At 34.1% G+C, this 15,738-nt stretch overlaps 1 protein-coding gene across 9 annotated transcripts in view; it reads right to left on the bottom strand.

Moving 5' to 3' along the window:
- Window positions 1-15,738, bottom strand: part of CEP128 (centrosomal protein 128) — a 478,155-nt gene that overhangs the window by 344,110 nt on the left and 118,307 nt on the right. For 8 of the 9 annotated variants that reach the window (XM_058292841.2, XM_058292852.2, XM_058292854.2 and 5 more), the window contains 3 exons: window positions 5,811-5,897; window positions 3,141-3,215; window positions 1,133-1,265 (listed from right to left, as the gene is read on the bottom strand). In XM_058292841.2, the coding sequence (XP_058148824.1) occupies window positions 1,133-1,265; window positions 3,141-3,215; window positions 5,811-5,897 (295 nt within the window). Of the gene's footprint in view, window positions 1-1,132; window positions 1,266-3,140; window positions 3,216-5,810; window positions 5,898-9,694; window positions 9,776-15,738 lie in introns of those variants that run through there. The other variant, XM_058292856.2, reaches the window with a different exon arrangement.

Here is a 15,738-nt window from a genome sequence, read left to right as displayed (position 1 = left end):
TTTTACACCCACCAGAATGGCTGTTTTAAAAACAGAAAATAACCAGTGTTGTAGAGGATATGGAGAAATAGGAACATTCATTCACTATTGGTGGAAATGTAAAATGGAGCAGCCACTGTGGAAGACAATTTGGTGGTCAAAAAGTTAAGTATAAAATTACCATATCACTCAAGCATTCTCACTTCTAGGAATATAAAAGAACTGAAGTGAGGGACTTAAACAGATATTTGCATACTGATGTTCTGGCAGCATTATACACAATTGCCAAAGCAACCAAACTATCTATCAACAGAAGAATGGGTAAATAAAATGTGATATATATATAGAGAGAGAGAGAGATGTTATAGACACACACACACACATACATATATATACATATCAATGGAATATTTTTCAGCCATAAAAAGGAACAGAGTTCTGATACATGCAACATAATGGATGAACTTTGAAGACATCATGTTGTGTGAAATAAGTCAGACACAAAAAGACAAATATTGTTTGAGCTCAGTGATGTGAAATAATAGAAAAAGCAAATTGATGGAATCAGAAACTAGAATACAGGTTACCAAGGGCTGGGTTGGGGGTAGGGAAGGGAGTTTATGCTTTATTTACAGAGCTTCTGTTTGAGGTGATGGAGAAGTTTTGATAATGATGGTGGTGATGGAAGCATAACATTGTTAATTAAATATCACCACTGAATTGTATATTTGAATGTGATCAAAAAGGGAAGTCTTAGGTTGTATATAGTGTACCAGAGTAAAAATTTTTAAAAACTATAGAAGTGAACAACACAACTTACTACACAAACTATGTAAACTACAAACTAAAGCAAAGTATGGACTATAGTCTATGGTATAATTACAATAATATTTGTTCCATCAATTATAACAAAGGTACAGGGGGTATATGGGAACTCAGATTTTCTGCATCATTTTTCTGTAAGCCTACAGCTTTTCTACTTAAAATTTTTTAAAAATTGAATTCTAGATTATAATCAACCTGTGGAAAATGCTGCAGGAAGATCAAGTGACATGATAACAATAGCTCAGTATAAGGAATGCAATTCTGGTAACAGGAAATATTTTCTAAGAAAAACCCAGAAAACTCTCATATTTACAAATCAGAATTATACCTCTCCTAAACCTCCAGTCATCTTGTCTTTCATCCTGTTGGTTTGACTGTTGCTTAGAAATCTGAGATACCTCACGTTGTAAGCCCTTTCGATCACTTTCTGCTTTCATTAGCTGTGTGCGCAAATCTTCTATCTAAAAACAGATAATCAAAAATAAAACTTTTATCAGTTTTCAGAAGGAGGATAAAAACTAATTAAATTTACTAATTATTAACATTTATTTCCCTAGGAAAAAAATTTACTTCTAATGAGCTATTGTAAATACAAGTAGAAGCCAAGTTAATTTCCATGGTATGCCAAGCACAGCAGAATACTCTCTGCTCCATTTTCTTCACTCCTGCCATTCCTTCCACATAGAATGAATGTCTTTTTCTTCCGTGTCCTCTATCACAAAGAATTTGAGCACAAAAGAAAATTTAAATCCCTTATTTTAACCTCAGTCTACTCCATCACTATTAACCCAAACCACCGTAATATAATACTTTATGTTTTTATATTTTTCACCTATTTTCTTTCATATGAACATGGTCTATTGGTTGGTAAACTCAAGTGAAATGATCATGATCTAGCATATTATGATATCAACAATCTTCTCAAATTAAATAATAAATGATGCTGAATAAACTTTGAGCTCCTTGAGGCTGGGGACTGTCATTCATCTTTCTTTTTTTTTTTTAAGTGTTTTTTAAAGATTTTTTTTCTCTCCCCTTCCCCCCACCCCCAGATGTCTGCTCTCTGTGTCCACTTGCTGTGTGTTCTTCTGTGACCACTTCTATCCTTATTAGCGGCACCAGGAATCTGTGATTCTTCTTGTTGTGTCATCTTGCTGTTTCAGATCTCTATGTGTGCGGCACCATTCCTGGGCAGGCTGCATTATCTTTCGCACTGGGCGGCTCTCCTTATGGGTCACACTCCTTGTACGTGGGGCTCTCCTATGTGGGGGACAGCCCTGCGTGGCACTGCACTCCTTGCGTGCATCAGCAATGCGCATGGGCCAGCTCCACACATGTCAAGAGGCCCGGGGTTTGAACCACGGACCTCCCATGTGGTAGACAGACACCCTATCCATTGGGCCAAGTCTGCTTCCCTTATTCATCTTTCTATTTTTTGAGACTAGCATATTGCCTAGCACATAGCAAGTACTTCCCCAATCATTATTAATTAAGTTAGCAGTGGCAAAAAGACTCCACTAAAATTGGGCTTCAAAACCTGAAATTAGAGATTATAAATCAGTGTTCCAAAAAAAATTAGAACGGAATTGAATACAAATATAAACTTCCAAAAAAGAAAATCTGAACTCTGCCAACATTAATTCCATGTGGCCACTGGCTGCAGAACAAAGTCAGTGAACCTTTTTAAAGGTTTTGTAAAACAGGTGCAACAGTGTATTTTCAGCACCAATTGTCAAAATGTAATATTCCTTCTGAACATCTATGATGCCTGACATCTTTGCCTGACCAAGCATATTATGTAGATGAGTTATGTAACACACACCTCCTAACAAAGGAAGGTACAACTGCAGTTTATATTAAACACAGGCAGAGAAGTAGTTAGAAACCCATATGTCTTTATCCAATGTATGCAAGACGGCTATTTTAAGTTATTGAACTTTTAAATATCAGAAGTGCCAAACTCCCATCATAGGCTAACGGACTGCAATGTTATGCTTAAAAATTAAACTTTAACTTTGGTTAAGAGGGGCAAGTGGCAACTTGAAAACATGACAATAACACAATGATGCATTAAAGTACATGCAAAGGTTTGTTTCTATATTTTACTTCCCCATTACTCTCCAATGTCTCCTTGAACAAAATTAAGTTCCTAGGAAAATTTTATCTTAAAGTCTACTTTTACACCACACCTGCTATGATAGATAAGCTGGAGCAGCAAGCAGCAAAATACTCTATCACAGTGGGAACTTGGGCCTTGTTTTGTAATAGCTTTCTCTGAAGAAGACTCAATCCTGATTTAATGTAAACACAGAATTTCATAGATTGCATAGACTTACCTGATACATAAGTGTTTCTCTGCTGCCTTCTGACTGATTCAGTAACCTCCGAGACAGCTCCAACTCCTGTTCAAGCTAGAGTTTCCACAAATGATAAAGAAAAATGTTTAAAGGTCTGACAGAGCAGAAGATAATTAAATTATTATAGGTACAGTTTAAGAGAAAAGCAAAAACATATCAGAAGATATGTACATGTAATATGCAAAGATAAACATCTTGCTATAAACCTATATCAATATTTCCAATAAAATAATTTAATTGCATATTACCAAGTCAACTAGACCCAGCCTCAAGAGGTCTGGGTCCTAATCCCAGACCTCTCAAGTGTAAAATTAAGTTTAAGTTTTTTCTCATTAGCCCTCTATTTTGTCAATTCTAAAATAAGTACTTTATATTAGAGAATCTCTAAGATCTCATCAAAAATATTTGAAACTAAATCCTAAAATAATTTTTTCTTTAAATTAACATATATAGTGTCAAAATGAACTAGAATTAAAAATTGCAATGACTCAAAGTACATTTCACCTAATTGATGAATAATTATATTCCTAATATTCCACCATCAATGGAAATTTTGAAAAATACAAGTTCAGAACAAGACATTTATAATACCCTTAATAACATTACCATTAGCTAAATATCCAAGGAAATTGGGGCCAGTTAGGTAACTAAAAATCCTATCAAATCTGAACGTGACTAGCCTGTTTCAAGTTAAAAAATGTAACAGGATGGGATACAAATTTGTTAAAAATCCAGAGTTTACATATATATGATAGACTTTTTTTTTTTTATTTATTTTTTATTTATTTCTCTCCCTGCCACTGTCTGCTCTCTGTGTCCATTCTCTGTGTTCTTTTGTGACCACTTCTATCCTTATCAGCGGCACCGGGAATCTGTGATTCTTTTTTGTTGCATTATCTTGCTGTGCCAGCTCTCCATGTGTGTGGCACCATTCTTGGGCAGGCTGCACTTTCCCACTGGACGGCTCTCCTTACAGGGTGCACCCCTTGCACGTGGGGCTCCCCTATGTGGGGACACCCCTGCGTGGCAGGGCACTCTTTGCAGACATCAGCACTGCACATGGGCCAGCTCCACATGGGTCAAGGAGGCCCAAGGTTTGAACCACGGACCTCCCATGTGGTAGGCAGATGCCCTATCCATTGGGCCAAGTCCGTTTCCCATATGATAGGCTTTTTATACTATATAACAGTAAGTTTGCTTTGTAAAATCACAAATTCATATTAAGGTGTTTTTAAGCATTTATATTAGTAATAATTATCATAAATTATCGTTTCATTTGAATAAAGTACATATAAGTCTTTAATAAATTGTACATGTAGTGGGTATGGCAATCAAAGAATAATGCAAGGGAGGCTTGTGGTGACAGAATACTTGTATATCTTGATTGTAGTGGAGGTAATATAAATCTAAACATGAGGTAAAGTTGCAAAAATTACCCCCTCACACATACACATGAGTACATGTAAAATTAGTGAAATGTAAATAAACTCTTTATATTGTACCAATGTCAATTTCCTAGTTTTGATACTGAATAACAGTTGTATAAAATGCTACTTTTGGGAAAAATTGGTGAAGAGTTTATGGGACCTCTCTGTGTATGTGTATATGTAAATAGGTAGATAGGTAGGTAGGTAGGCAGGCAGGCAGACATAAAGACAAACAGGTATTTTGCAACATCCTGTGAATCTATAATTATTTCAAAATTTAAAAATTAAATCCAGTTATATAATTTGTTTAAATTACATGTGGCTGATAAAATAAATGTCATATTGAAAAAAAGGAAAGTACATATGGAATTACAGAATCCACAGAACATATTGTATGACCTGTTCTCCTGCTTCTATGAAGAAATAAAGAAGTAAGAAATCATACTTTACATAGAATGGCTTTGAAATAAATCAAGGTCTATATCAGTTATGATCCCTAGAAAATATTTGCAATCTCCAGTCCTAAAGGGCAAACATAACAACCTAACCTACCTTGCTTACTAAGAAGGGGGCATGGAAGTATTATTTAAGTTTACATAGGTTGGTAAAATAAAGTTAAAGAGGTTATGGTAGATAGAAAAATACAGAGAAAATAACATTGGATAAGGGTCAAATTTTTACTTTATCATTCTTGGGCTCATCCTTAAATCCCCTCATCTACAAACTGAGAAGAGTTCTTTGGCATCTGCTTTAAAATACTAGGCTCTTTGTACTCACTGATAAGAAGATATGTCAAAGATCCTTAATATTTAATGAGGATACAAGATGTTTCCAGAACTATGCTGTTAACAATTTTACCTATATTCTATAAAGAAAATTAATAAATCCAAAGTATCTAGCCTTCAAATAGCAGGTCTTTCCCTAATCCTGCAGCAAAATCAAGCTCTTTAAATGTTCCACAGCTAATTAGGAAAGTTAAAGTTAAACTTGCCTCTAGAAAAGCAGAATGGCCATAGAAAAAAAGAGAGCAAATGGCCAGTACATGTTTCCAAGAACAAGTAGCAAAGCATGGCACAGACATGAAACCCGGGGATTCCACATCAGAACATAAAGCTTTTGCTGTGTTCTACCACATGATCTCAAAGCACTTTTCAAGGCACTCAACAAATACCTGTAGTTCAAAATAGTATTACTCTTTGAAAAATAACTTTCAAAATCTTACTTGACTCTTCTCAGTTTCAGTTTGTTTTAGTTTATTTTTCATCACTCCTTCATTCTCATCTGCTTTAGCTTCTTGTTTCTTCAGTGTCTAGAACAAAAAAGGTGAAAAACATGTATTATTCCAAAATATGTATAAAACTCAAAGTCACTAGTAGTATTTATTAAGGAAAGGCTGAGGAGGATATGGTTATGATTGTACAAAATCTGTAAATGGATTACAACCTATTCATTCACTGAATTCTAAAAAGTACTTTAATGGGCATTTAAATATAAACAACTTCCTGATGTTCATAAATCAATTTCCACTTAATTTCATTTTTTCCCATTCCTGGGAATTTTATTACATATTTAGAGAGCTAGAGAGCTAGTAGTCATCTTGCGAATAAACAAAGCTTACTGCCTGTTGAAGTAATCAGTATTTAAAGGGTATAGTAGGGAAGCAGACGTGGCTCAAGCAACTGGGCTCCTATTTACCATATAGGAGGTGCAGGGTTCAATACCCAGGGCCTCCTGCTGAAGACAAGCTGGCCCAAGCAAAGTGGTGCCCCGCACAGGAGTGTTGCCCGTGCAGGAGTGCTGGCCCACGAGGAGAGCTGGCGCATCAAGATGACAAAACAAAAGAGACACAAAGGAGAGATAATAAGAGATGCAGCGGACCAGGGAGCTGAGATGGTGCAAGAGAATGATCGCCTCTCTCCTACTCTGGAAGGTCCCAGGATAGGTTCCCAGAGCAACCCAAAAAGAATACAAGCAGACATAGAAGAGCACACAGTGAATGGACACAGAGAACAGACAATGGAGGGAGAGGAGAGAAATAAATAAATAAATAAAGAGATAGATAGATAGATCACAGAAGAGCACACAGTGAATGGACACAGAGTGCAGACTATGGAGAGAAGGGGGAGAAATAAATAAATCTTTAAAAAATAAAAAAATAAAGGGTATAGTAACTGCTCAACTATTTTAGACATACCACCAAAACTAACTCACTAAAAATTCAAAAAAAAAATGTTCTCAACATTTTAGAAACATAGGTCAAGACATCATTATCACATAAATAATATTTTGTCATGACACATAACAAGCTCATTGAACCATACCTCACAGAAAAAAGGAAATGTTCTTTGCTACACTATTACACAATTTAGTAAAACTTTTAAAAAAGAACTTTAAGAGAATACAAATTCTAAGTCACAGAAGTTTTTTATCTGTTTCTCTATTCAAAAAAAAATTAAACTTGGGGGAGCAGATGTACAGATGTAGCCCAAGTGGTTGAGCACCTGCTTGCCATGTACTAGGTCCTCGGTTCAATCCCTGGTACCTCTAAAAAAAAAAAAAACTTTTATTGGGGAACAGATGTGGCTCAGTGGTTAAGCACCTGTTTCCCATAAATGAGGTTCTGAGTTCAATCTCCAGTACCTCCTAAAAAAAAAAATTAAACTTAAGAAAAAAGTATGCTTACAGCAGTCTTCCAAAATATCTGTATGTGTACACGTCTGTAGGTGTATGTGAAGAAGCTGTACAAAATGTGAAAGGGCAAATTGACAATGGATTCTTCAAGAAAACCTATATTTTAATAGAAAAACTATTTTTAGACAAACGCAGAACATGTTGTAATCTGTACTGAAGCAAGTATGCACAATCATAACGATCAATTTCATTAACTTACATATTCAACAAATGTCTACTAAGTATATTTACTATGGGCCAAGCACTGTGCTAGTAGCCATTTACGAACATGTATATAAAATAAACATGGAACCCAATCCATGAGATTACTTTCTCTGTGTCATGGCCCTATTTTCAAAGGTAAAAGAGTAATTGGTTAAAAAGGCAGTAAAACATCAAAATGAAAAATAAAACTGATTTCAGTATAATAATATAATATTTTATAGTGTTACTATGTCCAGACACTCTTCTAAGTACTTTAAATATATTAAATGTATATGTTTAATCTTCATGGTAATTCCATTACTTATTAAACCTATTTTATAGAGGGGGAAGTTGGGACACAGGGAGCTGAATAACTTGCCTCAGGTCACACATCTAGTTAGTAACAGAGACAGGAAGAAGAACTCAAACTGACTCACTCAACCACTGAGCTGCACTACCTCTCCACATTTAAATAATTATACCAACCTTATATAGAGTGGAGATGAAGACTAAATAATGTAATACTTGTAAAGCATGTATGACAAACTTGGCCCATGGCAAATGCCCTACAGAAAGCAACTATTATTAGTCAATTATTAATATTGACAAACTATTAAAAATCATGACTTCAAGTAGTTACTAAATGATCTTATTGTTTGCTATTTGTCCTTTATTTTAAGGCAAGTGGAATTTGTAATTATAGTTACAAATTCATTCAATTTTTGCTGTGGGAACTTCTTTATAAATTTTTCATGAACAGAATTATTCTTGAATCTTGAAAATTACTAATGGCATCTTTATTCTTTACATGCTTCCTCAGTCTCTCCCCACCCAGGGTGCAGTGTGTATTGTGTGTGTACATGTGAATGTGTGAGAGAATGAGCCAGGCAGGCAGGCAGGCAGGCAGGCAGGCAGAAATAGTGAGATAGAAAAAAGATATAAAGAAGTTGTTACTACTTTGTTTTTTATCAATTCATTTTATAAATCTTGATTTATTCCACATCATCATCATTCCACCCCTACTCCATTTTGTTAATGAGTTAAACTTCTAAGTCATCTTTTCATTATGTTTTCATTGAACTAAAAACAACCACTTCTCTTTTCCACAGAGGGATACTAATAGTAAGGAAGACTTCTAAAGGCATTTGACAAGTTTCATCAAATAATGAACAGTTAGCTCTGCTTCTGGGTTCAAACTCCTGAGCCACTTCAAGTAAGTATGTAGCAAAGAGTCACCCAATCTAGGTGAGGTCACTTGAGGCTATAACATGACGAGAAGGACAGAAGGAGTAAACAACTTTAAATAAGAAGGGGTTGTCCCAAACACAAGAGCCATTTGTTCCTAAAGCTGTGACAAAATCAAGGTGACAAATATAGTGGGGATATGCATCGCAACCAAGATCACAGCTCTCCAAAAGTGAGCATGCATTAGGGAAAGGGGAGAATTCAAAATGTGACTCAAAGACTTTGCAGGCTTCAACCAGTAGATACTAAAATTAAACTGATCCTAGGAAGGTGATTTTGTGCACCTGTACATATTCTAGATTTTGTTCCTCTGCTGTCTTCTGCTTATCGAGGAATAAGAAAGGAAGAATTACCTGCTGAACTTAACCTCATAATACAAATTCAGGTGTTTAAATTACTTAATTTAAACCCAAAAAAATTCTCAGTGAAGAAATTTTTCTAGCTTACTAAACAAAATTGGTTCATTACTGCCCCTTTTCCATGGTTTTCAAAAAACATATTTTAAAAATCTGTTCTTCACATTCATCCCATCTTTGAAAATTGCCTATTTCCTGAAGCAACAAGTTATCTTTCTTGAAAACTATTATCACAGTGCAGATAAGTTGTGAAACAATTCTTTGTTTAGTAGTTGAAGTAAAAGAGTTAGTAACCTTTTCCTGTTTTTACAACTCATTATTTGTCTTTTCTTTAGATACCAACCTCTTTAATGGATTTTTAAAAAGTTTTTTATTTTAAAATAATTTTATATTTACAGAAAACTTGTAAATATAGTTCAGAGCTCCCATATACTTTTCACCCAGCTTTGTTTCTTTGCAGCAACTGGATCTTTCCCACACACCTTTAAGTCAATTTCTCTCTCTCTTTCTCTCTCTCTAATTCTGAGCAATTTACCTCTATCGCAGTTCTTCTCAAATTTGAATGCCAATACTCACAACTGTACCCCACTCCTCACCTCCCTCTCCCCAAAAACAAAGGAGCCATAGTTACCATGATCCAATCCTCTTAAAGAAAAGTGTGGGAATAAATATTTTCATTCTCACACTAATAGGTATCTTTGGTCTTCATTTCCTATAATTAATATAAATATTAATCACTATACTTGGAGTTTAAGAAATAAAAATCAATAAAATGAACTTTAGTAAATCAAATTGTGTTTTCAATTTCATGTAAATATATCCTATAAAATCAATTCTTCAATTGTCAAATTTCCATATGAGGGAGTTCAATAAAAGAACCTCTAATTCTATTGTATACTTACGAATTTGCAATAATAATCTTATTTTTCTTTTCTCTAACAATCTTCAACCTGACCACTTATTCATATCACAGCTTTTCCAAAATATACTTTTCTACTGTAGCTCTACTTGCCGTCTGAAGCACTGCTTGATTCCCCTTATTTTTACTTTTTCTTTCACTCTAAGGATATGTAAGTCTTAGAACATTTAGTCAGTAAGAACTTAAAATCTATTGTGTTCAATAGAAGAGCAGAAATGAGGTACTGAGAATAACCCAAAGCAAAATACCACGTTCCACTACCGTATCTAGAAATGCCACTAAGTTTGAACACCATTTCTGCTTTCTATATACTAAAGAAGTAAACACTTGCAATATTCTAATTGAGCATAATGAATCAAATTTCTAAACAATCTAATTTTTTTAAAAAGACAAAGAATGAAAATCTCTTAAAACCTAGTAAATATATACCAGTATACTTTAAACTTCTAAACACCTCAAAAATTAACTGGATCGAAATTACAAGGCATTTTTTAAACCTTAATAATAAATTTGAATTCATTTACTATCTGAACAGATTTCTTTTCCATATGATTTAGATCAAGCAACTTAGAACTATATTAAAACTGACCAAGTAAAAGCAGTTATTAAAAAAATAATAATCACATGCCAATGAATTTCTATTACTATGTTATTTTGCCCTTTAAGGTTTTGTGTTTTTTCCTTAAAAGCAGTTTAGGTACAAAGCTATCATGTGCCCTGCCCCAGGATTCAACTGTCTTTTACACATTTAAGATCACAGCAACAACAGAGAGCCTTAATAGAGGAACCGTGGGGCACATTTAAATCTTTAATAGCAGTAATTTTTCTTCTTTAATGTAAGTGTGCCTATTTCCATTACAAAGACTATCTTATTAAGTATTGTACCAGTCAAGTTTCTTGGAGGTGGATGATTCTAAACTCTCACAGTTATATGTAATCCAAAAAAATGCAGCCTTTCCTTTAAGAGAACAGAGGAAAAGGGAAAAGGAAAATGTTTGTAGACATCTCAAGTAATCATGAAAACCCCTACAACTTTGATAACAGGCATATTTATCAAGAGGCTCTAACAGATAACATATTCAAAGACGTAGAACAACTAGGAAATTGAAGGCCCAGTTGTCTATGTTAAACGTATCAGCAGTTAGGTTAGGAGTTATAGAGTTGGAATGAAATAAAGGTCACTTGTTAACTCCTACACAAGCACTAAAATTTCCAGAGAAAAATGACAAACATAAACTTTCCCATCTCATCCAACACATTCGGCTATGCTACAACTGCTTTGGTCACAAGGGCAAGACCATGCAGATGATTCACTGGTAAACAATCAAGACTATAGAAAAACAAGTCTGTACTTATATCAGACAACAGGCAGTTCATTATATTTGAAGATATAGACTTTCAAGTCAGAATTTTTTCCAGTAACAATAAAGAAGTCTCATGTCACTAAGAATTAGAGAAATAGTTGCTCCTGTAATCTTATAATTAAATTCATCATGAATGTACAAAACAAAAATCAGCCAACAATTATTTTAAGCTTCACTTTGTAATAAGATTCTGATCCAAATTAGACCACATAAACTATAAATTGAAATTACAAGTTATTTATATTTATGTATACTAAAAATTTTAATAGCTATATTAACTGTTATATTCAAATCACACAAAAACATTATTAAGTACTTAGAGTATACAAATACTATCATGAGAATTTTAATTAGTTTTTTTAAAAGATGGAAATCTGTGTGCCTATCTCCAAAATCCCTTTTGGAGATTTAAACTATGCCTATAAAACAATCAGAAATCAATAGCATAAGAAGTATTTGGATGGGAATATATATATATATAAAATAAAGCAGGATTTTATTGATCCGAACTAGTACCCCTCATTTAAATTAACACAATTTCTATCAATTTCTCTGAATTTCCAAATTGTTTTTCCTAAATCAAGTTAGAAATTCGTCCCACACGACATCTAGCTAAAGTCATGGAAAATTTTAGCCTTTAAAATTGGGGATTATCTATGCCAAAAAAAAACAAAAATAAGAAGTTTCCTTCTGAGGCAGAAAACAATGTTTTCACATCCTAAATCCCTGAACCAATACCTAACTCAAAAATAAAACCCCTATAACTAGATGGGTTTTACTTAAATTGCTAGAAAAAAAATGTATTTTCAGCAAGTAAAGAAAATTCTAGAAGGACAGAGGGAGGAAGGGAGAGAGGGAGTGAGGAAGTAAGTTCAGTAAGTAAAAGTGGGACTGCGTGATTGAAGTCCAAGTGGAGTCCAATATTTATCATCACCATTATAACACCATGCATGTTTTTGGGATATCAAAGAAAAGAAGAAATTTTTAAAAGTTGCTGCCAATTAAACTGCGTATTCCAAGTGAAGTGGTAAGCACATAGTAAATGGAGTCACAAAATGAAACCATTCCAGTTTTTCAAAGGGCAAAGTTATATCCAGCATCAGAACTTAAGTAACATGGTATTATATTTCTGATGGTAATTGCAATCCTTAATAATTTTCTTTAAAGATTACCTGAGGTTTTGAAATAAAAAATAAAGCTCAAAGCATCTTTGACAATGCCCTAGGTGTCTTTTTCCTTTCATTGTTTATTATTTCAGGAACCCAACAAGAACTCTTATAGGAATCATTATGGTAAGACAGATAGTCTGACCTATTTTCCCAATGAATGAGCAACTTCTTTGTTTCACCATGTTTATATCTATGGAGTCTGTGACTGATTAGGGCACTAGTGCTAATGAAACTAACCAAGGCCATGAGTTCAATCACCATGAGAACCAATTCCTTTTGCTCTGCCCATGGCAATAGTTTTTACCCTAAATCTTAGCCAAAGGCCACATGAAAGACTAACTGGGCCAGAAGACCATGGGTAAGTCAGCAAAAATCCACTGCCGTGTCTAGGAAAATAACTCAAAAGCAAATCCCTGTTGACTACTGTCAGGAGATCATTCTTCATATGTTATTAAATTTGCCAATCTGCAAAACAAAACCTTAACTATGGCCTACAAAGTTGGTATGCTGAAAAGGCATACAAGGTTTTTGACTTCTTTAATTCAAAAGCAACAATGGTAATGAGTATTATTTCCTAAAACGCCATTGCTTTTACTGGAACAGATTATATTTTTATGCAACCTTTTACTTAATAAAAATCTTGCAAGTAAAGTTAAATATGAACCCAACAAGTGCACTTTCCAGGATTTCCTTCAAAATTAAAAAGCAAACATTCTTAGTGGAGGGTCTGTTTTTATGTGAGTAGTATTTTCTCAAAAAAGAGACAAACAGTTTTATTAGAAATCCCAGAGCAATATGATACTTCATTTGACTTTCTAAATGCAGGATTCACTTGTGTTAGAATTATTGACAAACAGTGGATCATAGATAATTATGGAAATTTAATTTTGAATTTCTCAAGTTTTATATGCCTTTGAGCAAAAAGCCCTGTAAATATACAAAATCTTTCATTGTTCAAGGTTTTGTGTCATTTTATGCCTTTGGGTTTTGTTTTGTTACCATTTTCTAAGAAAAATAAAACAGTACTAAGTCAATGAATAAGTCTATCTGAGCAGTTGTTTTTGTTTGCACAATATTACTATGCACTCAGTAGTTGCCCAATAAATATTAATTGATAATGATGGAAAAGGGCTTTATAAACAGATAATCCAGCATAAATTCACTGAAAATGTAGATTAAAACATTCTACTTTTCAAGAAAATCATAAGCAGAAATTTAGCAACTATTGCACTCAGAAAATCTCAGCACACTGTCAGGCAGCTGTTCAGTTAACAAAAGTACCAGACATCTTTCATTATCATCTTAATATCAAGAGCATTAAATGTCTATTTGCATATGGCCCTGAACAAAGGGACTCACATGGTTTCATGCTAAACTTATTTGTTATAATATATAATGACAAAATGGCAAGAATAAGTACGCATAGCAAAATAAATATGATTAAACAATACTTTGAGATCTAGTAATATATAATTTGAACACAAAATATGTGTCATACTTAAATGCAACTCACAGTAACAATAAGGGAATCTGTTTATATCAGCCAAAAATATTTCCAAATAGAATTTCAAAATTCTGCTTAAAGAATAGGTAAATAAAGAAAGGAATCAGAGGCCATAATGTAAAGAGTAAGTAATGATTCTTCAAGAAGCTAGAAGGCAAACATAATTAGGACAGTGATCTGAAAACAAGGGAATATAAATCATATGAGAACTAACTCCAATCAGAGTAGGACCAAGGAAATTACAAGCAAATTGATCAAACCAGGAAGACATCTCAAAAAATACATATTTTTCACAAATACTTTAATAATAAGGAAATATCTGAGCATGCATCAGAGAATTTTGGAGATTGAAAGTCGAAACAGAGAAAGAAAAATAGATGTGAATGAAAGAAGAAAGTGTATTAAAAGCATTTAATAATATTACCTTAAGTAATCTTTACTTAATAAAGTAAAAAGCCTAAGAAGACATGACCTAATTGTTAATTATATAGAAATGAGATTATAAGAATTTCAGGATAACTTACACCTACACATCACCTCATAAAACTACACCCTTCAAAAGAATTCGCATCCTCAGCTGGCTAAGTGTTGGCATGCTACTCTATAATGCAGAATATACTTCTACGCTTTCAACTGGTTTTATCAATTTTAAATTCTATACCTCTGTAGCAGTTTGAAATTATTTTCTGAATTCCAAATCTCATTGCATTAAATTCCATTGAGGGTCCTTTGATTAGATTAAGTGATAAGATTGATTTAGGGCTTTTGATAGGACTCTGTCAGTAAGGCATGACTCAGGTTGAGTCTCCTACCCCTTGCTGGGTCTGAATGACCTGAAGGCACAGCCATGCAACTGAATCAGAGTTGAAAATTAAAGATACTGAGAAGAGAAATTTCAAAGATCCAAAAGCAGGAGGGTGTTTGGCATGTCCCTCTAAGTATGAGAAAGCCAGGGTAGCTGGAGTAGAGCAGGCAAGATGAATGGAAGAAAATTAGGGTGAAAAAAGTATTCAGAGTAGATCAGCCTTGAAGGTGGAAGACTCAATTTTATTCTAAGTGTGATTAGAAACCATGGAAAAGAGAGGAAAAAAGAAAAAAGAAAAGAAACCATGGAAAGACTTTAGAGACAGATGTGGCATCATCTGAATCTATGAATAAGAATGGATACAAGTAGGTAACTGTATTAACCCAGACAATACATGATAGTAGTTAAGAGGAGAGTAATACTGGTACAGAGGGTATTTACCAACTTAGAAAATATTTTTCAAATACAGCTGAAAGAATTTCATGATGGTCTGTGTGTGAAGAATGGGAGAAAAGCATATATAGGAATATGTGTGGGAATGGATACTAAGGGTATGGGATAATGGTGGAAAGAATATGAAGTTGGATCAGGCTAAATTTATTGATATGGGCCCACTAAGCAGAAAGTCTGGATTCCACGCCGTACCTCGATGGGTTAGAAAGGGCTCTAATAGTTTGTTTGCATGGCTGGCTGAAACATGGATCAAAAGGTGGCCTAGCATGTCTGAGGGTGAGATGCCTGATTTGCCTTGATATACAGAAGAGGGAATTCAAAGGCTTAGAGAGATTGGAATGTAAGAATGAATTTATCATTTGATAGCTGCCCACCCACCCCAGAAATGTCCAGAGGACACAACATTAACCAGGACTATGAAGAATAAATTTTGTAAGACTAGCTATATCGTCCCTGAAGAG

Source organism: Dasypus novemcinctus, chromosome 3 (genome assembly GCF_030445035.2).
Source record: "Dasypus novemcinctus isolate mDasNov1 chromosome 3, mDasNov1.1.hap2, whole genome shotgun sequence".
NCBI classification, from domain to species: Eukaryota; Metazoa; Chordata; class Mammalia; order Cingulata; family Dasypodidae; genus Dasypus; species Dasypus novemcinctus.
The sequence above is the reverse complement of the archived record's forward strand: the minus strand, read 5'-3'. Positions and strand labels throughout refer to the sequence as shown.